General features: G+C 35.5%; 1 protein-coding gene across 1 annotated transcript; it reads right to left on the bottom strand.

Annotated features, from left to right (window-relative positions):
- Nucleotides 1-8,889: 8,889 nt before the first annotated feature.
- LOC133831237 (uncharacterized) lies at nucleotides 8,890-9,912 on the bottom strand. Its single transcript, XM_062261458.1, has 3 exons — nucleotides 9,301-9,912; nucleotides 9,022-9,186; nucleotides 8,890-8,907 (listed from the first exon to the last, which is right to left on the bottom strand). Exons 1-3 carry the CDS (start codon nucleotides 9,910-9,912, stop codon nucleotides 8,890-8,892), a joined length of 795 nt encoding a protein of 264 aa, XP_062117442.1.
- Nucleotides 9,913-24,951: the final 15,039 nt, after the last annotated feature.

The following is a 24,951-nucleotide window of genomic DNA, read 5'->3' on the forward strand; positions in this document are numbered from 1 at the left end:
GCATATATATTAAATGTGAAGTCTTTGGTCAATTTTATTTACTTATTTATCTTATATATATTCGTCTTATCTTTGGAGTTATCGTTTTGGTCAAAACAGGGTAGTTTCGTATACAATATATATATATCTTCCTTGCAATTTCTTGGATGACAAAGAACATGGCCATTCAAAATTGAATATTATACAAGAAGAATATTCAGGCTATCCATAAATCAATCGATAAGAAAATATTATATTGGTGTAAATTATAATAAGAAAAAGTTTATCGAAAATAACTAAGTTATTTAGAATTAATACATAGATTGCAGTATAAGCATCAGTGTTTAGATGACAATTTATTCATCAATGTTTTGCCACTAGACAGAGAAGACTTTTGTATACAAATATATAAAATGTGCATATATAGCAGTACTATATTATGGAAAATAATTTTAAATTATTTAGAACAGTGATTAAGACACATAAAATTTATAATCAATAATGAAACTTAAAGTTGTAAGTAATATACATATATCTTTATTTTCTCCTTTTTTTTATGTATCAATTAGTCTAGAGATTTACATTTTTTTCTTCTTCTTCCTCTATTATTATTTTCCGAATATTTATTATATATTACTTTCTATTTACGTCGAAATCGCATAAAAATAATTTGACGGGAGTTTAATAACTAATTTGATATAATTTTCACGTCAATTTTTAGACATAAAAATCCCTTATATTTGATATTGTGTGTACTATCAAACCCAACCTCGACAGGAATTCCATGCTCACAAATTTTATTTAACTGACCATATGGAAGATTTATGTCGTTTATATCCCTAAGCATGGGTTTTAGGGGCAAGATCAAATAAAACTAACAGATATAGGAAGAGACAAAAGAGAGAAATAAATTATTATTCATTTTTTGTTATTATTTCTGCCAAGTTATATATATATATATATATGTATGTATATAGGCAAAAGAATTGTTGAAATGGTCAATTTTCTAACAAATATAAATTATATAATATATGAAAGTACGTCATAAGGTCACAGGTAAAAGTTAACAAGATCCAGTCCTGAAACCTGAAATGTAAAATGATGATTGGAAAGTTTGTCCACATAATAACCGTACACCCAATCAATAATTTATATATAATTATATATAATTGATTTATTTTGGAGCTAGGAAAAAGCATATACATAGCGTGCGAACGCTTATTATATAGTTTAATTATATTATTGTGAAACCATATGTTAAGGTTATTGACGTAATGTCATTATTCATTGTTCTCTTTTCACAATTGACTGCTTATGGTTTTCAAATATGTGTAGGTAGTCAATTGCGCGTTAAAATATGAATAAGACTTTCATTTTGAACTAATAACTGGTCCATTATATATAAATAAGTTCCTTCGTCTTCGCTTATTATTGGATTTGTCAATAAGAAATAAACTTGATATTCACTTTGACTTTGTTTCCCCCTAATTTTGTAATACTATATATGATTATTTTCCAAGCCTATACGATAGGTACAAAGTAAGCTATACAGCTGTATAAGAAACATCTTGTATGTTAATTAAAACTATGCTGGAATTTGAATAATTTAACCTTATGAATTTAAACTTATTATACTATCTATTTGATCTTTTTAATACCATTTAAAGAATATCAGCAACACTCTTTCTCTGTTTTTTCTTTCAATTTTTTACGGGTCTCAATACTTCATAGTTGAATTATGTTAAATATTTCATATTTTATTAATATTATTAGTTATTATTAGATCAATATATGTTGTCAATTAATAATTAAATTACTGAGAGAAACTAAATTTATTATTTTCTAATAATTTATTAAGTAGTATAATAACTTAAAAAAAACTAGCTAGCTAAAAAATCTTTATAGGTTCTTCTGGTGTACAAACTACTCTAACTTAATCCTAGCATACTGATTTTTCCAATCTAAAAGTACAACATTTCATTTTTGTTTGCAACATCTTTGTGTAGATTGTGACTTATTTCCTCAACCAATCAAAAGATTAGTAAAATGACAGCTCACAGTAATCTGCTGTTTTCAGTTGCATCTACGTTTTCTCTAGTTGCATCTGCGTGGACACCAGTAAGTTCGTAATAAAATAACTAATTGTTGTTAGTTACGGTTAGTTTCTGTTTGTCTCTTTAGTTCTTGTATCTCGACCCTATATATAGTTTTAGGCCTGATCAACCTGAGGGTATTCAATTTATGAGAGCAAGAACTATGTTGTAATACTCTAGTGAGAGAGTGTTTCAAGAGAAGTTGGATGAATGTTGTTATAATCTTGAGAACTTGGAGGGTGTAATCTAGTTTCAGATATAGTGGATTTGACTTAGGCATTGCTGCCTAGCCTTGGATGTAGGATCAACCAAACTGGTTGTATCTGAACCAAGTATTCTTGGTGTTCTTTCTTTTGTGTTTTACTTTTGATTACTTTTGGATTTGTTCAATTGTCTATTACTTGTTCTTCTTTGTGCACTGTATTGGTTGTGTTGTGCAGGTCCTAATCCCCCCCCAACAATTGGTATTAGAGCCAGGTTTAGAGTGGCTGCATTCTTCACCATCTTCGATTGTGATTTTCTCCAAGAAAGATCAAGAACTTCGAAGTACTTCCGCAATTGAGAACTTGTTCGCTGGCCAGGAGCAATTCTCTTCAATATGTTGACTTCCAAGTTTGAGGTGGAGAAATTTGATGGCAAGAATGATTTCAGTCTATGGCGTGCAAAGATGATGGCTCATATGGGTAATCTTGGATGTGAAGAAGCCCTACAAGAAGAAAGTAAGATGGCTAAGTTGTAAAACAAGGCAGAGGTGCTGAAAAAGGCAAAGAACACAATCATTCTGAGTTTGAATGATCAAGTTTTGAGAAAAGTAATCAAAGAAGAAACAACTCATGATATGTGGAAGAAGTTAGAACAGTTGTACATGACCAAGGCATTACCAAATCGAATCTATCTCAAACAAAGATTCTATGGATTCAAGATGGAGGAATCCAAGTCTATTGATGATAATATAGACGACTTCACCAAGCTAGTTTCAGATTTGGAGTCAATTGAAGTAAAGATTGAAGAAGAGGATCAAGCAATCTTTCTATTGAACTCACTCCGAAGGCCTATGATAATCTGAGGGACACTTTGAAGTATGGTAAAGATACATTGTCATTACAAGAATTGATTGGTGCTGCATACTCAAAGGAATTAGATCTAAAAGCTAATGTTAAGGTGTCAAGATCTCAAGCCAAATGTCTAAATGTGAGAGGAAGATCTGAAAGAAAAGATGGCAACAACCATAGAAATGGAAAAAGCAGAGGGAGATCAAGATCCAAGTCAAAACCAAGGAGAACTTGCTGGATTTGTAACCAAGAAGGTCACTTCAGACGAAATTGTCCACAGAGAAGAAATGAAGGACAAAAGCAAGACAACAAAGATGAAGCTCATGTCACAGATGGATCTATGGAAGCTGATGTTCTGACTGTGTCAACCAGTGATCCTAAGGATGAATGGGTTATGGATTATGGGTGTACATTTCACATGTCACTAAGAAAAGATTGGTTCTTTGATCTAAAAGAAGAAAGTACAAGGCAAGTGTTGATGGGAAATAACAACACATGCAGAATTCAAGGAATTGGTTCTATCAATATCAAATTGAGAGATGGCACCATAAAGGTACTTTCTAATGTTATATTTATACTTGAACTAAAAAGAAATTTGTTGTCTCTTGGTGTTTTAGATTCCAAAGACTATAGCTACAAAGCTGAAGGTGGAGTCTTGAGAGTATCCAAAGGTACAATGGTGTTTATGAGAGGTGAGCTAAGACAAGGACTTTACATACTACAAGGAGATACCATAACTGGGTATGCTGGAGATTCAACTACAGAACTTAATACCACAGAATTATGGCACAAACGGCTTGGGCACATAAGTCACAAGGGAATGGTAGAACTTGGTAAGCAAGGTTTCTTGAACTCTAAATATATTTCAAACTTACAGTTTTGTGAAACTTGTGTTGTAGGAAAAGCTCACAGGTTGAAATTTGCAAGTTCAACTCATAAAACCAAAGGAATATTGGAATACATTCATTTAGACTTATGGGGTTCATCCCAAGTTCCATTATCTCTAGGTAAAGCTCAATATTTCCTTTCTATTATTGATGACTATTCTAGGAAAGTGTGGATCTATTTTCTTAGAAGTAAGGATGAGGCTTTTGGAAGGTTTAGAGAATGGAAAATTATGGTAGAAAATCAAACCATGAAGAAAGTTAAGAAACTTAGAACTGACAATGGTTTGGAATTCTGTAATGCTGAGTTTGATTCTTATTGCACTGAAAATGGCATTGTTAGGCACCATACGGTTAGGAACACCCCTCAGCAAAATGGTCTTGCTGAGAGAATAAACAGAACAATCATAAATAAGGTTAGATGCATGCTAGCTGATTCAGGTTTGCCAAAAACATTTTGGGCAGAGGCAGCTGCTACTGCTTGCTACCTCATTAATAGGTCACCTTCATCTGCATTAGATTGTAAGGTTCCTGAACATGTTTGGTCCGGTCATAAACCAAGTTACAATCACCTGAAACCTTTTGGTTGTATAGGTTATGTTCATATTAGTCAAGGGAAGGTGAATCCTAGGTCTATGAAGGGTGTGTTTCTTGGTTATCCAAGTGGTGTCAAGGGTTATAAACTTTGGTTAATAGATGAGAAAAAATGCATTATCAGTCATGATGTTATATTCAATGAGCACTGCTTTTATAAAACTAACATGAAATTTAGTGATCAAGCCAGCTCTAAACAAGCTGAGCAGAAAGATACTATGCAGATTGAATTGAGAGAAACATCACCGAATGAGAATCAAGGTGGAGTTCGGGAGAGTGAACTTCGAGATGCATCTGGAAGTAATGCAGATGGCACTGAAGCTGATGGCAGAGATACTCAAGCTTCAGATTATCTCTTGGCTAGAGATAGAGCAAGGAGACAGATTAGACCTCCTGATAGATTTGCACATGCTGATATTACTGCTTTTGCCCTTAGTGCAGCTGATTTACTAGAGCTACATGAGCCTATTTGCTACAAGGAAGCCAAGAATAGTGCTGAATGGAGTAAATGGAATAAGGCTATGAAAGAAGAGATGGAGTCTTTATCCAAGAATGAGACATGGATTCTGGTGGATAAACCTAAGAACAAAAGAGTAATAGGGTGCAAATGGGTTTACAAGAGAAAATCAGGGATTGAAGGAGTTGAGCTACCTCGATTCAAGGCAAGGTTGGTGGTAAAAGGCTTTTCTCAAGTTAAAGGGATAGACTATCATGAAGTGTTTTCTCCTGTTGTCAAACACACTTCTATAAGAATTATATTGTCTATCACTGCAATTAAGAATTTAGAATTGGATCAACTTGATGTGAAGACAGCATTTCTTCATGGTAATCTTGATGAAGAAATACACATGCAACAACCTTAAGGATTCATACAGTCAGGGATGGAAGAGAAGGTGTGCTTGCTGAAGAAATCTCTATATGGTTTGAAACAGTCACCAAGACAATGGTACTTCAGATTTGATGATTTTATGCTAACACAGAAATTTCAAAGATCAAAGTTTGATAGTTGTGTTTACTTCAAAGTTCTTGAAGATGGAAGCTACATCTACTTGTTAATCTATGTGGATGACATGCTTATAGCATGTAAACAAAGATCTAAAATGGAAAGGCTCAAGGAGATGCTAAGTCAAGAATTTGATATGAAGCAATTGGGGGCAGCTGTCAAGATTTTGGGAATAGAGATATCTAGAGACAGAAATGAGGGCATGTTGAGATTGTCTCAAGAAGGATATGTCAAGAAGGTAGTGGGAATGTTTGATCAAAAGGAAGCCAGATCTGTCAACACTCCCATTGGAGCCCACTTCAAGCTAAAGTCTCTTACAGAAGAAAAAGCGCCTTTTGAAGAAGAAAAGATGAAGGGAGTTCCTTATGCTAATGCTGTTGGTAACATTATGTATGCTATGGTATCAACAAGACCTGATTTAGCATATGGAATTGGTTTGGTTAGTAGGTTTATGAGCAAACCAAGCTTGGAACATTGGCAAGCTGTGAAATGGTTACTAAGGTACATGAAGGGCACTGCAAACCTACAGATTTTGTACACAAAGTCAAACCAGAATGAATGTGAAGTTATGGGGTATTATGACTCAGATTTTGCTGGAGATTATGATAAAAGAAGATCTTTATCTGGGTATGTTTTCACTGTTGGAGGGAATGTTGTAAGCTGGAAGTCTAATTTACAACATGTTGTGGCTCTCTCCTCGACTGAAGCAGAATACATAGCTCTCACAGAAGCAGTAAAAGAAGCTCTTTGGTTAAAAGGGATGATGAGTGAGTTGGGATTTAGACAAGATCATGTGCTTGTACATTGTGATTCACAAAGTGCAATACATTTGTCTAAGAATACTGTGTTTCATGAAAGAACGAAACACATAGATGTTAAGCTCCATTTTCTCAGGGATATTGTCTCAAAACAACTTGTCAAGATTGTGAAGATATCCACTGAGATCAACCCAGCTGATATGATGACTAAGGTCATACCCGCGAGCAAGTTCACTTCAGCCTTGAACTTGCTTGGCATCAAGATGAGAATTCCTTAGAGCTAAAGCTAAGGCAGCATTGTCTAATCCACTGAACCCTATTTTCGGAATAAGAAGTCAAGGTAGAGAATTGTGAAGATTGTGACTTCATTCCTCAACCAATCAAAAGATTAGTAAAATGACAGCTCACAGTAATCTGATGTTTTCAGTTGCATCTACTGTTATACCCAAAAATTGGAGAATGCATCCTAGGAGGCTAAGGAGAATGCATTCTAGGAGAGCTAAGGGGAATGGTCCTAGGAGACCCCAAGGAGGATGTGGTCCTAGGAGACCCCAAGAGAGTGGTCTTAGGAGACCCCAAGGAGGGTGTGGTCCTAGGAGACCCCAAGGAGGATGTGGTCCTAGGAGACCCCAAGGGTGTGTTTGAGGTAAGCCTCCCAAGGTTTCCTAAGTGTTGGCTCGAACGTGTCCAAGGTAAGTAGCTAAGGAGGAGGAGTCCCATGCAAGCCAAGAATGGAGACTTAGATTTTGCCAAGGAGAACCTACACAATGTCCGATCGGACATAGTTGGGAGATGCTAAAGGGGAGTGCCTCAGGCTTGTCCAAGGTGAAATGTCAAGGAGGATGCCTTGGACCACCTTGGTCCAAGGAGAAGGCAAGAGGAGGATGCCTCGGACCACCTTGGTCCGAGGAGAAGGCCACAAGGTCCGATCGGACCTTGATTGGAGGAGGTAAGCTCGGACTTACCCGAGGTGAGAAGCAAGGGTGTTGCCTCGGACCACCTTGGTCCGAGGAGAGCCAAGCATGCATATATCACCTTGGTCCAAGGAAAGCTTGAAGGAGTAACCAACATGCATGTGAGACTACGTCAAAGTCCCCAGAACGACTCTAGCAAGAATTGGTCTAGGCACCCAGGAATCTCTCACTCCTCCCTCAAATTGAGGAATCAGTTGTATTTTAAATATTTCTTGTAATATAAATATAAGATGAATAATAAAATATCCCGGTTCTAAGGGATATCAGTTGTATGACCCTAAGCCTATAAATAGAGGGCTGATGGGATGAGAGAGGGGGGTTCTTCTTCTGCTTCTTCTTTCTAGAGAGAGAAAATTGGGTCTGTCTATTCTAGAGAGAGAAAGTGCTGAAATTAGAGAGAATTCTTGTATTTTCACAATCTGTACTGAAGAAACTCAGTTGGCTCAGTCCATCTGATCTTGAGTATAGGTCTATAAATCACAACTCTAAGTGGATTAGGCTATTACCGACAATCGGGGCTGAACCACTATAAAAATCTCTTGTGTGTTCTTTATTTTCTTTATTATACTGTCTGTGTCGTTTACATTCTCTTGAAGGCTTGTCGTTATTGACGTTCTCACGTCGTTGGTTAAAAACGCAGTCAACATCTACGGTTTCTCTAGTTGCATCTGTGTGGACACCAGTAAGTTCGTAACAGAATAACTAATTGTTGTTAGTTACAGTTAGTTTCTGTTTGTCTCTTTAGTTCTTGTATCTCGACCCCATATATAGTTTTAGGCCTGATCAACCTGAGGGTATTCAATTTCTGTGAGCAAGAACTGTGTTGTAATACTCTAGTGAGAGAGTGTTTCAAGAGAAGTTGGATGAGTGTTGTTGTAATCTTGAGAGCTTGGAGGGTGTAATCTAGTTTCAGATATAGTGGATTTGACTTAGGCATTGCTGCCTAGCCTTGGATGTAGGATCAACCAAACTGGTTGTATCTGAACCAAGTATTCTTGGTGTTCTTTCTTTTGTGTGTTTACTTTTGATTACTTTTGGGTTTGTTTAATTGTCTATTACTTGTTCTTCTTTATTGTTATTCTTTGTGCACTGTATTGGGTGTGTTGTGCAGGTCCTAATCCCCCCAACAATCTTTTTTTCTTTTGATCCTAATAGGAAATATATCTTCCCAAACTGATTTAGCATATACATTATAACTTTTGAATTAAGAAACGAGAAAGCTAAGCTTAGAGGGTGTTTGACACCTTAACTAAAAAATTGTTTTTTGTTTTTAAAAGCTAAAAACATTTTTTTGAAAACAAGTTGGGGGTGTTTGGCGTTGTTTTCAGAAAACAATTTTTAAAAACAAAGTTACAAAAAACAGAAAATTTTGAGAACAACAAAAAGTTGTTTTTTGTTGTTCTAAATTTTTTTTGATCTATCTATCTTTTTTTTTGATGAATAAGATCATTGTATTGCTCAAACAATCAATTACAAGACAAGTCTATGAACACCCAACACAAATACAAGAATACCCAAGACCAACCCAAACAAGGTTGCCGAAACAAGTAAACTAGCCCCTATATATAATCTGTACAAATCAATTCAGAAACAATCTGTTAATAAACTCTCTATCTTTCCTAGATGCTTTACATGGCAACACACTAAGTACACAAAATTTACAGTCATTTTGAATTCTACTAACTGTATGTTGAACTTGCCAGAGCTTGTGATTCCATAGTGCATCATTCCTCACTCTCCATATATGGTACACTGTCCCAGCAAGAAAAGAAAACAGCATGCTTTTGTATGTACTGGATATAAGATTGGCATGAGAAATCCAATGCAGGAGACGAGTAAGATTGATTGACTGTGCATTCCAATCAAGTCAACTTTTGATAGCCTCTAAACACCTCTTACTGTATATACACTTGAAAAAGAGATGATCAATGTTTTCATTTTCTTTCACACACATTAAACATACCTGATCAAGATTGGGCTTATATTTAACAATTCGGTCCTTTGTGTGTAGTCTTTCCCACATGACTAACCACATAAGAAATCGATGCTTGGGAGTAATGAGTCTATCCCAAACAAACTTCCTCCATGGCACTCTAGATTCTTGAGGGGTCAGCAAGTCTAAGCCACATTTGATAGTATATTTCTGAGACAAGAATGAATCCTGAGAAATTTTCACTTTGAAACTATCCTTCACAGCAACTAAGCACTTCCAGTACCAGCTGCAGTCCGTGGGACACTTGTAATCCCACCAATTTTGATTCAACAGATAGACACTATTTATCCACTTGACAAATAGATTATCTTTCTTCTTGGCAATTGCCCAAACATATTTTCCCATGGCAGCCATATTCCAATCATGTAGCCTCCGAAAACCCAAGCCACCTGCAGCCCTTGATACACAAATATTCTCCCAAGCAATTAAACCTGGAATATGAGAGTCCGAGATACCTTTCCAAAGAAAGGCCCTACATATCGCTTCAACATCTTTGAGCAATTTCTTGGGTAGAATCATGATCTGAGCCCAATATGAATGAATTGAAATTGGGACTGAGTTGATCAATGTGACTCTCCCCATATAAGAGAGGTTCCGAGTACTCCAAGATCGAATCCTGCTTGTCATCTTTTCCAAAATACATTTACATTCTGCAGAAGGAATTTTTTTTTGAGCTATCTTTTTTTTTTCTCACATCATTTATTTATTTATTATTATCTAACATAATTTATTATCACATAATTTTCTCTCTCATTAGTTTCTCTCTCTTCAGTTTCTCTCACATCACTTTCTTTCTCATCACTTAATATATCATAATTTTCTCTCTCATCATTTCATCTCTCATCACTTTCTCTCTACTCACTTCTCTCTCTTCACTTTCTTTCTCATCACTTTCTCTCTACTCACTTCTATCTCTTCACTTTCTTTCTCATCACATTCTCTCTCATTTTTTCTTGGATCAATTTTTCTCTTCTCAATTTCTATTTCTTCAAATTTTCTCTCATTACTTTCTCACTTCTTATTTTTCATCATTTTTTTTTTCAAATTATTTTATCTCATTACTTATTACAAACTTTTAAAATATTTTTCTCTTTGTAAATATATTTGTTAATATTTTATTTAAGATTTTAAAAAAATAAAACTAAAAAATTATTTTTAGAAAACATTAACCAAATACCTCTTATTTTTTGAAAACTACATAGTTTTCTATTCTCATTTCTAAGAACACAATTTTAAAAACAAAAAATAAAAAACAATATCAAACAAACCTATTCGTTACAAAAACCAAAAGAAAATAAAATGAAAGCCGGGTATTTTGGTACGTAGCTAGGTCGAACTGTACCATTGTAATTAACGATTACTTTGTTTATTAGATTCCTTTGGTAGCCAGTGTAGCTTGATCAGATCGGTCCAATAAATATATAAATATCTTTTTGCGGAACACCGAGAACCATCGATAGCGAAATGAAACATGATCATATAATAAAGCAATCACGTGAAACATAACATGATCTTAGTTAGTATAACCAACAAGAGGTTTTTCTTTTTGGTTTTAGGATAAAGAAAAAGAAAATCCACTACTAGGCTAGCTCGTATTTCCAAAAGAAAAAGGAAAGGGGAAAAAAAGCAGGGAAAACGACCAGCTAAGATTGATCTTTGATATCATATCAATCTTAAATTAATATATGTGTGTATATATGATCAATGCTATTCGTGTATCATTTTATTTATATTTTTAATTTGAATGTGTATTTTAATTTAGCTATTATATAAATTTGATGTAATAGTGTTATGGCACTTGTGTATTGTGTGCAGAAAAATATTCTTTAAATTTGTTTATATTTAACAGATGTATTAATTACGATTTCAATATATATATATATATATATATATATACTTACGATTTCAATCATTTAAAAGACAGTGCCCCAACAAAAAAATCATTTAAAAGACAGTTCATAAACTTGTAGGTAGGCACATAACAAATTACAAAAAGAAAATGAAATTAAAGCAAAGCAATATTTAGCTAGATATATCATCACACATTGGCATTTAAATTTAATGCATTTTTTTTTTAAATTCCTTCATCTTAAGTTCGTACTTCAAATAAACTTCAAGACAAATAATATATAAGGTTGAAGAGGGAATATGTGCTGTACACATCGAGTGCGAAGTGTTTGAATTAATCTTTTCTTACTTTCTTTCTTTCTTTCTCTAAGGTATCTTTCAATTAAAGGGATATTATTAATTATATCTATATATAGAGAGAACTAATTAATCACTACTAATTGTATGAGCTGCTTATTTATTTATTTTTTCTGAAGATATACTTTTAATTGTTTTTAAGGAATAATGGTGGCAAAAATACTTATTCTTTTTAAAAATTTATGATTTAGTACTTAGTCTTTTTTTTCTTGTGGGAAAAGTACCCAATGTCCACTTCCGTTAGTCTCCATCAGTACTCACCCAACAAATCAGTTAATAGTAGACTTGGTAGACAAATGGAACATTATGATTGGTCATATTCATAATTTTTTATAAAAAAATCATTTAAATTGATTTTAAAATAAAAAGAAATAAAAAATATATTAAAATGCATTTAATACTAAATTAGTAATATAAAATGTTGAAATACATAATTTATTCCTAAAAAATAAAAACCTAGATCTCATTCTCTCACTCTCACCGACCTCCTCCTCCCACTACAAAAAAAAATATTTTTTAGGGGCGACAATATTAGCGACAACCACAAGTCGCCTCTAATAATACTAATATTTGCGACGACAAAGCATATTCGTCGCTAATATAACGTCGGATTTTTTTTTTTAATTTAGAATATTATTAGTGGTGACATTGGTAATATTAGGGGCGACAATGTTGCCCCTAATAAATTCAAAAATACCAGCAAAAAAATTTGGGAATTTTTACACCAATTTTTTTCACTTGACTATTAACGGTGTCACCGCTAATAGTATTATTAGCAATGACATTGGTAATATTAAGGGCGACAATAACGCCTCTAATAAATTCAAAAATATAAAAAGAAATGTGGGAATTTTCCCACTATTTTTTTTTCATTTGACTATTAGCGGTGACACGTGTCACCGCTTATAGTCGCCACGTAATAAACAAATTATTTGCGGCGACTATTAGTTCTGACATATGTCGCTGCTAATAGTCATATATACCCAGCCCGATTCTTCTTCTTCCTCATTTCGCCCAAAGCCCCAAATCCCACACCCTCCTCCACTCCTAACGCCTACTCGTCGAAAAACCCAATTTCGACGCCCCAAACCTTAAATCTAAGCCTAAAATTGTGTTCCTCAACCCTCCAAACCATAACCCAAACCTCATTCTCTCTCGCCTCTGATAATGAGATATTTTATCCAGAAATCAAGAGGGAAATTTGGGCGGTTTTATTTTTTGTGAAAATTATTAGGGGTGACGTGTCGCCCCTAATAGTGGGACCCATCGACCCTAATATTGTATTATATCACCGTCCTCTCCACCCCTCCTCTCTCTCTCTTAAACTTGAGCAAAAAAATAAAACACAACCCCAAACCCCAATCCTCCCAAACCCCAAACCCCGACCCTCTCTCTTCTCCCTCCCTCGCTCTCTCTCTCAGTCGCCCCCTCTTCTCCATCACTCTCTCTTTCTCTCTCTTCTCCCTCACTCTCTCGGCCACCCCTCTTCTCCCTTACACTCTCTCTTCTCCCTCACTCTCTCGCCCTCCCCTCTTCTCCCTCACTCTCTCTTTGACTCTCTCTCTTCTCCCCAAATCTGTCGCCTTCTTCTCCCTGACTTTCTCTGTCTCAGGGAGGCTCCACGACCACCGATGCTGGTCACCTCTAACCCCACCATCGTTGGCCGCCTCTACCACCGTCGGCTGCCTCCACCACCACCACGACCACCTAATCCACCTCCACGGCTCCACCACAAACAGTAAGTATATATATATATATTAGTTTTTATTTATTTATTTGTATTATATATTTATATTATAGTAATTGTTATATTGGGTTTGTGTGTAGAGATTGAAGAGAAAGGGAAAATTGAAGGAGAAAGGTAGCAAAGGAATTTTTATTTTTTATTTTTTTAATTAGTTTAATTTAGTTATTAAAAAATATATTTATATTTGAAATGTTTGAAATATTAGAATTATTAGTGTTAATATGTGTTTAGGTAATATTAGTGTTATTATTATTTATATAGAAAAAAAATTGTGAATGCTTACTAAATGTGTTTAGAAAATTTTATTGTGAATGTGTGTAGAAAATAATATGTGTTTAGTTTTATTAATATATTTGTAGAAAAATATATCATGAATATGCGTAGAAAAATGTATAATATATTGTCAATGTTTTGGGAATTTTCTGAATGTCATTTGCAGGCTTTTAAATTTTTGGGATAGTTTAGAATATAATTGTTATGCTGCCGAAATTTTGGTAGAGTTAGGGGACTAAATAAATAATTAGATAATACATAAAACTTTGAATAATTTGATTTAAGAAAATGAATTAAAGAATAAATTAAAATTTTAGATAAATAATTTAATTTAATATTAACAAATTTGAAAATTAAAAAATTAGATAAATAATTTTAAAATAAATCAAAAAATTAGATAAATAATTTAAAAATTATATAAATAATTTAAAAATAAATTAAAAAATTTAGATAAATAATTAATTTAAGACTAACAAATTTAATAATTTAAAAATAAATCATTCATATATTAAACTTTTTAAAAATAATATTTGTTAATTTAATATTAATTTGTAAGATGAAAAAGTAAGTTTGATAATTAAAAAAAATTATAATAATCTTAGCAATATATCGAAGTAATAATAAACTTAACAAATAATAAATCATTTTTTTAAATAATTTAAAAAAAAAGATTATTTATAAATTTAACATTAATTTGAAAGAAGAAAAAATAAGTTTGATAATTAAAAAAATAAATAATTATGAAAAATCTTGACAAATTTGAAAACTAAGAATTGAGATAATTACCTATAATTAATTTCAATTATATTTAATTAAACAATAATTAAAATAGAAATTAATAATAATCATAACTATAATAACATTCTTAAAAAATGCAGTTTTAATTATTAAAGAACATTTAACCTTAAACATTATAAAATAAAACCTTGTAAAATATCATATATAAGATATGATGGTTATTATCACATAGTGATAATTGTTATTATTTCTAATAACAAAAAGCCATAGACATACATTTAGTGGATGCCTTGGGGATAGTAATTCGAGTCAATGTATTCATATAATATTCTTCATTTTTAAGATGTTTCTTCAAATATTTTGAAAAAAAAGAATAGTAAATGTCTGCTTACTATCTCCAAGGGATTCACTAGGTCGGAATAGGGTAGGTTGGAGTTCGGAATAAGATAATTAAATAATAAAATATTAATGCAATAATTAATAAGATAATTAACTAATAAAATATTAATGTAATAACTAATAAGATAATCAAACAATAAAATATTAATTTAGTAATTAATAAGATAATTAAATAATAATCAATTAATTCAATAATTATATTATTAATTAAATAAATAATAATTGTTAATGTTATAGACATACATCTAGATGCATGTGAGATAGTAATCTGAGTCAATGTATTCATCTAGTATTCCTTGTGTTTTTTAAGATGTTTCTTCAAACATCTTAAAAAACTGGGGAGTAGTAGATGTCTGCTTGTGACAGTCAGAATCTCGTGATCCATAAGGGGAAAGACTGGGTAAAAGCTGTGCAATCCCACACCGCCTGGGGAAGGTCAAGTGTGATGATTCTAAGACTGCGTAGGTATGGGACTACACAGTTGAAGATGGCTTAAATTGATTGATGGATACTACCTATGCCAACAAGATGCATCTTCTTTTCGGTAGCCCATCACTTGAGAACTCCAAAGTTAAGCGTGCTTGGCTTGGAGCAATCTCAAGATGGGTGACCTCCTGGGAAGTTTTCTCAATAAGCGTGCGAGTGAGGACAAAGCACGCTGGAAAGACTCGTGTTGGTTTGTAGGGCCAGTCATCATTCCAAAAAGCAGCCATAGTGACGTGGGGCGTTACAAATGGTATTAGAGCCTTGACCCAGCCGAATGTGTGGCCATCGGGCCTGTAAGGGGGGGATTGTGACAGTCAGAATCACGTGATCCATAAGGGGAATGACCGGGTAAAAGCTGTGCAATCCCACACCGCCTGGGGAAGGTCAAGTGTGATGATTCTAAGATTGTGTAGGTATAAGACTACATAGTTGAAGATGGCTTAAATGGATTGATGAGTACTACCTATGCCAACAAGATGCATCTTCTTTTCGGTAGCCCGTCACTTGAGCTGTGCAATCCCACACCGCTTGGGGAAGGTCAAGTGTGATGATTCTAAGATTGTGTAGGTATAGGACTACATAGTTGAAGATGGCTTAAATGGATTGATAAGTACTACCTATGCCAACAAGATGCATAAGGGGGATTGTGACAGTCAGAATCCCGTGATTGACCTGGAGTAATCTTCCTGAGAACTCCAAAGTTAAGTGTTCTTGACCTGGAGTAATCTCAAGATGGGTGACCTCTTGGGAAGTTTTCCTAGGAAGCGTGCGAGTGAGGACAAAGCACGCTGGAAAGACTCGTGTTGGTTTGTAGGGTCAGTCGTCATTTTCAGAAAGCAGCCATAGTGACGTGGGGCATTACACTGCTTACTATCTCCAAGGGATCCACTAGGTCGTAATAGGGTAGGTTGGAATTTTGAATAAAATTTATGACGAAATATGTGTAGAAAAATGTATAATATATTGTCAATATTCTGGGAATTTTCTGAACGCCATTCGCAGGCTTTTAAATTTTTGGGATAACTTAGAATATAGACATTATGCTGCCGAAATTTGGGTAGAGTTAGGGGAATAATAAATAAACAAATTTAATTTAATATTAAAAAATTTAATAATTTAAAAATAAATCATTAATTAATTGAGATAAAAAAAAGTAAGTTTGATAATTAAAAAAAACTAATCAATTAATTTTTTATGGTATCATAAGATTTTATAAGACATCATAAAACAACTAGTGTTAAAAAAATATTTCATTTTTTTGTTGCTTTTCTTTGGTGATAAAATTTGATCATCAAAAGATAGGATAGAAGTTTTATATATTATCACCTAGTGATAATTTTTTCTTAATTATTTTTAATCACAAAAATCTTTAGACCCGTTCGAAGAGGCTGAGTTAGTAAGGACTCTTAAATATGCTTCTCTGAATTATCTAGGACGGTATGTGTCTGCATGGATAGTTTGGATTTGTTGTGTACCTATAATTTGTTCTATTACTCATTTAATTATTTCGTTATTATATATTTCAGTATGTGTCTCCTTATTTTTTCTCATAAGTGGTCAGACTTAATTTTAGTTTGCGTACTTATGAGAACCATAGGGAGGTGCAGCCGAAATTTTTACATATACAAAATAATGTTAAGAGTATAGATTAAATTATATGTATACTACAAATTTGAATGGGATAAGTTCTTTACCCTTTTAGAAGTGGAGTGAAAATTTGGATTTGGGCACACACACATAGTCAATAAAGTTAAAATGTTATCAAAATTATGTTCTTTTAAAATTATATGTTCTCTAACATTTGAGTTATATTTTTTAGGCAAACCCGAACCTTATTGAGTCATGGAAGGAATACCACTGGAAGAAAACAACAAATGATTTCGTGAACGACGATGTTCGCCAAGATTATGTAAGTTTGAATTATGTTTTTTAATATTCATAGAGTTATATTTATTGTTAGTGTCTAATGTTTTCTGAAAATAGGAAAAATTGAAGGCTGATTTTGAGTTACAAACCTAGAAAACTTCTGATGTCGCTTCCAATAATGACGGTTTGACAAAACTTGATCAGGTGGAGGTACTACAAAAAGTATTAGGCCAAAGGCATGGACACGATCGAGGAATGGGCTGTAAATTGAAGGGGTCGGGGTCATCATCTACCCAACACTCTCACTTCAGCGAGTCTCAAGCTCCTCCTCAATGTTCATCAGGACATATAGAAAAATTGGAGAATAATCTACAGAAATTGACTGACCAAGTTAATTTCTTGTCTCAAATTTTTCCACCTTCATTTCGTCCACCAAATGTTCAGATGCCACCTATGCCTGATAGCGACAATATTTCTGGAGCTTTGTCTTCTCAACCTCCAGCTCCATCCCATCCTTCCATGTACGGGGCAGCGCCGTCTCAACCTATGCCTCCATACATGTACAGAGCAACACCATCACCTTACCTGTGGCCGATTCCACAGTTGTCGCAGCCGTCGTATCCATACATGTATGGAGCAGGATAGTCTACATTACCTCCCCAATATCTCTGGTTGATGTCGCCATTGCAACCACCACCGCAGCCACCACAGCCACAACAACCGCAACAAGAAGACAATATGGAGAACCAGGTATCTAATTTATGAGACTAGATTTATATTATTGTTAGTTATTGTTACATTATATGAACAATATGGATATTTGTTATCTTAATTAACTAATTTGAATATTTAATATAATATTTTCATTTTTAATATATTTGTTTTCAATCATTTAAATTTTAATTAATATTACATATTTTAATTAATAATCTATATTTTAATTATCGAAATATTTTTATTATTTTTTTAAATAAAAAAGTATTAGGGTAATAAAAAAGTATCAGGGGTGACACATCGACCAAAAGTTATACCACATGTGAAACAATTTGAGGTGACATTTCAACTTTTAGGGGCAACACAATCGCCACCGATATTGCAATATTAGGGACGATTCATTAGTCATCCCTAATGTATATAATTAGGCGCATTTTATTAGGGGCAACACACCAGGGGTGACTTTTATGGTTATTTGTCGCCCCTAAAAACCATTTTTCTTGTAGTGATATGTATATGTATCTGACTATATATATACCTGTGTATGGTTTATATGTATATGTGTGTGAGGTGTATATATATATGTTTTATGTGTTTTTTATGTGTTATATTTTTGTTTTGTTTTACTAACTTTGTTTTCTATTTAGGAGAAAATGAATTGATGTAATTTTTGGAGGTTTTTATTAATTGGTATGTGTCTCTTATTTCTTGTTTATTGTTGTTGTTGTTGATGTTGTATTATTGTTAGAGAAGTTTGAATAACCTAAATATTCATCAATCGAGAAGTAGGTTCAGAGATACATATTGTGTGTTGTGGTGAAAACAGAAGGTTATGACGTTTTATGTATTTGTTAAGTAGGTTCTGTGAAATTTTTGTGTGCTGCGGAGATATAAGGAAGAAACTTATTGTGTGTTTGAATTTTTTTTAACTGTTCACAGATGGCTAGGTGTAACGCCCTGCTAATTAGGGTTCGTTACCAAGTATGTTTTAAATTAGTGCTGGACTCGCTAAACGAGTCATTTTGACTAAAACATGTGATTAAACTACTAAGGGTTTAGGTATTTAAAATTTTGGTCAAGACATACACATTGCCATTAAACAAAAACTTTTGTCTTTACATGGGATCCAAAAATACAAGTTTTAAAGTGGGTTACACTCTAGGGATTACAAAATAAGTCGACCTAAGCGACAAAATAGGGTCCTACCCTAGCTCCCCTGTGACTTGTCGACCGTGGCGGACGAGCGGACTGCATATGTACACATCACCGCTATCACTCTCCAACTCATGGCTAGCCAAGCTTCTCCTTACCCTTACCTCTGCCAGAAAACACCCGTGAGCCAAAAGACTCAACAAGAAAACATAGTCAAACAGTTCTCAGAATATAACATCATGCCTAATAGTAATAATTGGCACCAAGCATGCACACTGTTAAGATAAATGACCATAGGGCCACACAAGTGCATGTCACACTGCCACTTATTCATATGGCATCCGAGCTAGTCAAGTGCATAAGGCACTCCTGGGGTGGCCTAGCCATAACGACCTGTGTTCAACTCGCATAACGCCGATCACGACTTATAAGCCGAGTCTTACAGACCCTCGACTTATAAGTCGAGCCCTCATTTTAACTAAGTATATATATATCCTTGACTAACATATCAAGCTTTAATCAAATATAACAGACAAATCCTCGACTTATAAACCGAGCTTCCTAGTCATCACAAACAATCACATAATACATTCATAATACAATGCATTACAATACATTAACACAGATATACACATGCATAATCATAATCATGCACATTTACGGGGCCAACGCCCAAATCAAGACTATGTTCAGCATTCGGGCCTAGCCCTAATCATGTATAACACATACTAGGTGTCGTACTTATTAATTTGCATGTGTCTCTTATTTCTTGTTTATTATTATTGTTGTTGTTGTTGTTGTTGTTGTTGTTGTTGTTGTTGTTGTTGTTGTTGTTGTTGTTGTTGTTGTTGTTGTTATTGTTGTATTATTGTTAGAGAAGTTTGAATAACCAAAATATTCATCAATCGTGAAGTAGGTTCTAAGATACATATTGTGTGTTGCGGTGATAACGGAAGGTTACGACGTTTTATGTATTTGTTAAGTAGGTTCTGTGAAATTTTGTGTGCTGCGGAGATATAAGGAAGAAACTTATTGTGTGTTTGAATTTTTTAATTGTTCACAGGTGGCTAGGAGTAACGCCCTTCTAATTGGGGTTCATTACCAAGTGTGTTTTAAATTAGTGTTGGGCTCACTAAACTAGTCATTTGGACTAAAACATGCGATTGAGCTACTAAGGGTTCAAATATTTAAAATTTTGGTCAAGACATACACATTTCCATTAAACAAAAACTTTTGTCTTTACATGGGACCCCAAAATACAAGTTTAAAGTGGGTTACACGCTAGGGATTACAAAATAAGCTTGCTTAACCGGCAAAACAGGGTCCTACCCTAGCTCCCCTATGACATGTCGACTGTGGCAAATGAGCGGACTGCATATGTACACATCATCGCTATCGCTCTCAAACTCATGGATAGCCAACCTTCTCCTTACCCTTACCTGCGCCACAAAGCACCCGTGAGCCAGAAGACTCAGCAAGAAAACATAGTCAAACAATTCACATAATATAACAGCATGCCTAACAGTAATAATTGGCACCAGTCATGCACACTGTTCAGATAAATGACCATAGGGTCACACAAGTGCATGTCGCACTCCCACTTATTCGTATGGCATCCGAGCTAGTCAAGTACATAAGGCACTCTTGGGGTGGCCTAGCCATAATGACCTGCGTTCAACTCGCATAACACTGATCACGACTTATAAGCCGAGTCTTACAGACCCTCAACTTATAAGTCGAGTCATAGAAACCCTCGACTTATAAGTCGAGCCCTCATTTTAACCAAGTATATATACATACATATCCTTGACTAACAAATCAAGCTTTAATCAAATATAACAAACAGATCCTCGACTTATAAACTGAGCTTCCTGGTCGTCACAAATAATCACATAATACATTCATTATACACATAGATACAATGCATTACAATACATTAACACATATATACACAGGCATAATCATAATCATGCGCATTTACGGGGCCAACGCCTAAATCAAGACTATGTTCAACATTCGGGCCAAGCCCTAATCATGTATAACACATACTGGGTGCCATTTTCCTACCTTTAGTCCAAGCACAAGCAAATAAACAAGCAAGCACAACCCTCAAGAACGATCCTCTCCCGAGTCCTAGCGGTAACCTAGTCACAACCCACAAATAACATTCTCATTATTATTCGATTCCATAATAGAACCCTGGGACCGATCCCGTGTTCTCAGGACCTCCAATTTCCCCGCACGGGGTAGAAAAATCATCCCCCGAACCCCTGGACCTATGCCCTAAAAATACAAAATTCAAGGGCCCTGAAAATGGCCTAGTGCCGCGACACAACCATACATGCGTTGCAACGCACAACAAGGGCCCCTTTCCTAGGTTCATCCCAGCACCGCGGCATGGAAGAACAGGGTCGCGACACTCCTTCGCGAACCCAGAAAAACTAGGCTTTTCTTGCATTTTCTTCGAACCCAAACCTTCCAAAACCATCACAAGGTTTCCCCAAAGTCCCAAAAGCAATAATACACAACATATGTAGCCTAAACATCCTAATAGCTAACTCAAATCCAAACCTTAAAATCAAAACCCAAGAAAGTTTAAGATTATAACAAAATTTAAACCACCTGAAATTAAATTCACAAACTGAACGAATCCTTACCTCCAACAGCTGAATTATGGCCCCAAATTACTCCTAGCTTGATCCTAGACACTAAACCTTCAATTCCCAAGCTTTGTTTCCTCAATTACTTCAATATTTTCAAGTCACCAAGGAGGGAGAGAGAGAGAGAGAGAGAGCTTCTTCTGTTATTTTTCTGAGGTTTCCCCTGTTTTTCCACAGCCTTCTAAGTTGGCCAACCAAGCCAAAACCTACCAAGGATCCAAATGCCCTTAAACTCCAACTTTCCTCCCCATTGCCCATGAGGGTACTTTGGTCATTTACCACCATCCCCTCCAATTTCTAATAAACTCACATATCTAAATAAATCCCAACTACCTCCAAGTAATGACCATTTAATCTCCCATTACCCGGTAAATCCCACTAATGTGCTAAATTACCAAAATACCCCTAGGCTCGCCTCGAGCCGGGTATTTGACCCTGTTATGACTTTTCTGCTAACTTGCTCACTAGGATCACCTCGTGCCGAATAACCCAAATATGTCCACATAATAATGTGGTCTCAATCACAACACACACATATTCACAATTATACCCTTAACGAGTCCAAATTACAAAAATGTCATTCTAATAAGAAACGGACCCTTATGCATATTTATTATTTCTAATCATGCAAGCATAATTATATTATAATATAATCCACATAATGACATGATCAAAACACATAAGCACACAATCAATACAGTTATTGCCTCTTGGCCCCCTAATCCAGGCACTAAGCCACATTAGGGAATTTGGGGTGTTACAACTATCCCTTCCTTACAGGAATTTCTTCATTGAAATTTTATCTGAACAACTCGAGATACTGGTCCTGCATGGTTGATTCCAACTCCCAGGTCGCCTCCTCGACCTTGTTGTTCCTCCACAATACCTTAACTAAGGGTATGGTTTTGTTTCTCATGACCTTGTCCTTCTTATCTAATAACTGAACTGGCTGCTCCTCAAAGGATAAGTTTGTCTGCAGAACCTTGCCCTTCTTATCTAATAACTGAACTGGCTACTCCTCAAAGGATAAGTTTGTCTGCAGCTCTAGATCTTCATAGCTCAATACATGAGTCTCATCAGATACATACTTCTGCAACATCGAAATATGGAACACATTATGAACGGTTGACAATACTGGAGGTAAGGCCAATCTATAGGCCACTTGACCGATCCTCTACAAGATCTCAAAAGGTACTACAAACGTAGGGCTCAGCTTGCCCTTCTTCCCAAACCTCCTCACCCCCTTGAGTGGTGAGACTCTAAGGAAGACATAGTCTCCCACCTAGAACTCCACGTTCTGTGCTTCGGATCTGCATAACTCCTCTGTCTACTCTGTGATGCGAGCATCCGAGCTCTGATCTTCTCGATAGCCTCATTGGTCCTCTGAACTGCCTCAGGACCCAAGCATATATGCTCACCCATCTCATCCCAATGTATAGGTGATCTGCATTTCCTACCATACAACATTTCATAAGGAGCCACTCCTATGGTCGCCTAGTAGCTATTGTTATAGGAAAACTCTATTAGAGGTAAATATTTACTCCAGGACCCCTCAAAGTCCGGTACACATGCTCTCAGCATATCCTCCAATATCTTGATAGTCCTCTTAGACTGACCATCAGTCTGAGGGTGATAAGTTGTACTAAACTTTAGCTGCATGCCCATCGCCTTCTGCAAACTTCCCCAAAACTTGGAAGTAACTGTGGGGTCCCGATCTGACACGATCGACCTCGGCGCTCCATGAAGACTCACTATCTCTTTCACATAGAGATTTGTACACTGGTCAACTATATAAGTCATCCTCACTGGTAAAAAGTGAGTCGATTTGGTGTATCTGTCTACAATCTCCCACACCGAATCGTGTTGACCCACTATCCTGGGTAATCCCACCAAAAAATCCATTGCGATATCTTCCCACTTCCACTCTGGGATTTCCAAGGTCTGTAATAGCCCCGTTGGTCTCTAATTTTTAGCTTTGATTTGCTGACACGTCAGACACTTGGCTACATACTTAGTTACGTCCCTCTTCATTCCCGGCCACCAATACAAAGTTCTTAGGTCCTGGTACATCTTCGTGGTGTCAGGATGCAAGGAATACGGGTAGTATGAGATTCATCCAGAATCTCCCGTCTGATAACATTATCCATCGGAACACAGATCCTTCCTTTATATCTTCACAAACCCAAATCCGATAATGTATAGTCCCTAGTCACTCTACCTAGGACGTTCTCTCTAATCTTTATCAACCGTGGCTCTTGTAACGACTCTCCTTTGTCCTTTCTAGAAGAGTAGACTGCTGTGTAATGTTGGCTAACTGACCCACTACTAACTCAACGCCTACTCTGGTCATATCTTCTGCCAACTCCTTTGATATCGACCTCGAACTGTACAATTGCCCCGAACCTCTCTGACTAAGGGCATCTGCCACCACGTTGGCTTTCCATGGATGATAAAGGATATCACAATCATAGTCCTTCACCAGTTCCAACCAACGCCTCTGCTTCATATTCAAATACTTTTGTGTAAAAAAGTACTTGAGGCTCTTGTGGTCTGTATATATCTCACATTCTCTCCATAAAGGTAATGTTTCCATACCTTTAATGCAAAGACCACCACTGCTAACTCCAGATCATGAGTAGGATACCTCTGTTCATAATCCTTCAACTGGCGTGATGCATAGGCAATCACCTTCTCTGCCTGCATAAGAACACATCCTAACCCTTGTCTTGAAGCATCACAATAAACCATGAACTTCTCCTGATCTATCGGAAGACTCAAGACTGGGGCAGTTAACAAATGCTGCTTCAACTCTTGGAAATTGTTCTCACATCTGTCTGACCACGCGAACTTCTGACTCTTGCGTGTCAGTTTTGTCAGTGGGGTAGCTATCCTTGAGAACCCTTCCACAAACTTTCTATAATAACCTACCAATCCAAGGAAGCTTCTAATCTCAGAGGCATTCCTTGGCCTCAGACAATTTCTAACAACCTCAATCTTAGCTGGGTCTACCTTAATCCCATCTCTACTAACAATATGACCCAAGAAAGTCACCTGAGGTAACCAGAATTCACACTTCTTGAACTTCGCAAATAACCTGTGTTCTCTTAGCCTCTGTAAGACCAACTTGAGGTGTTGTAACGACCCCAAATTCGGTATTAAGGCTTAGGGCCTGAGATAGCGTGCCTGGAGGGCATAATGGAATTCTGTGTGGGTCTTTAATGAGTTTTATGCATGATTATGATTTAGTGCACGTTTTATGATTATGTGATTAATTGTGGTGCATGATTATGTGAATTAATATGCATGTAGACCTGATTGGGCATATTTGTAATTTGGCCATGTTGGGCTTGACTATGTTGATACCTGTGATCTATGACTCGA

This window comes from Humulus lupulus, chromosome 1 (genome assembly GCF_963169125.1).
Source record: "Humulus lupulus chromosome 1, drHumLupu1.1, whole genome shotgun sequence".
Classification (NCBI taxonomy): Eukaryota; Viridiplantae; Streptophyta; class Magnoliopsida; order Rosales; family Cannabaceae; genus Humulus; species Humulus lupulus.

Bases quoted from the DNA above. Each gene is read 5' to 3' on its own strand.
- LOC133831237 (XM_062261458.1), bottom strand. From the start codon at position 9,912: ATGGGGAGAGTCACATTGATCAACTCAGTCCCAATTTCAATTCATTCA. The intron at 9,187-9,300 runs GTATGTTTAATG...TGGAATGCACAG, and splicing joins ATAAGCCCAATCTTGATCAG to TCAATCAATCTTACTCGTCT.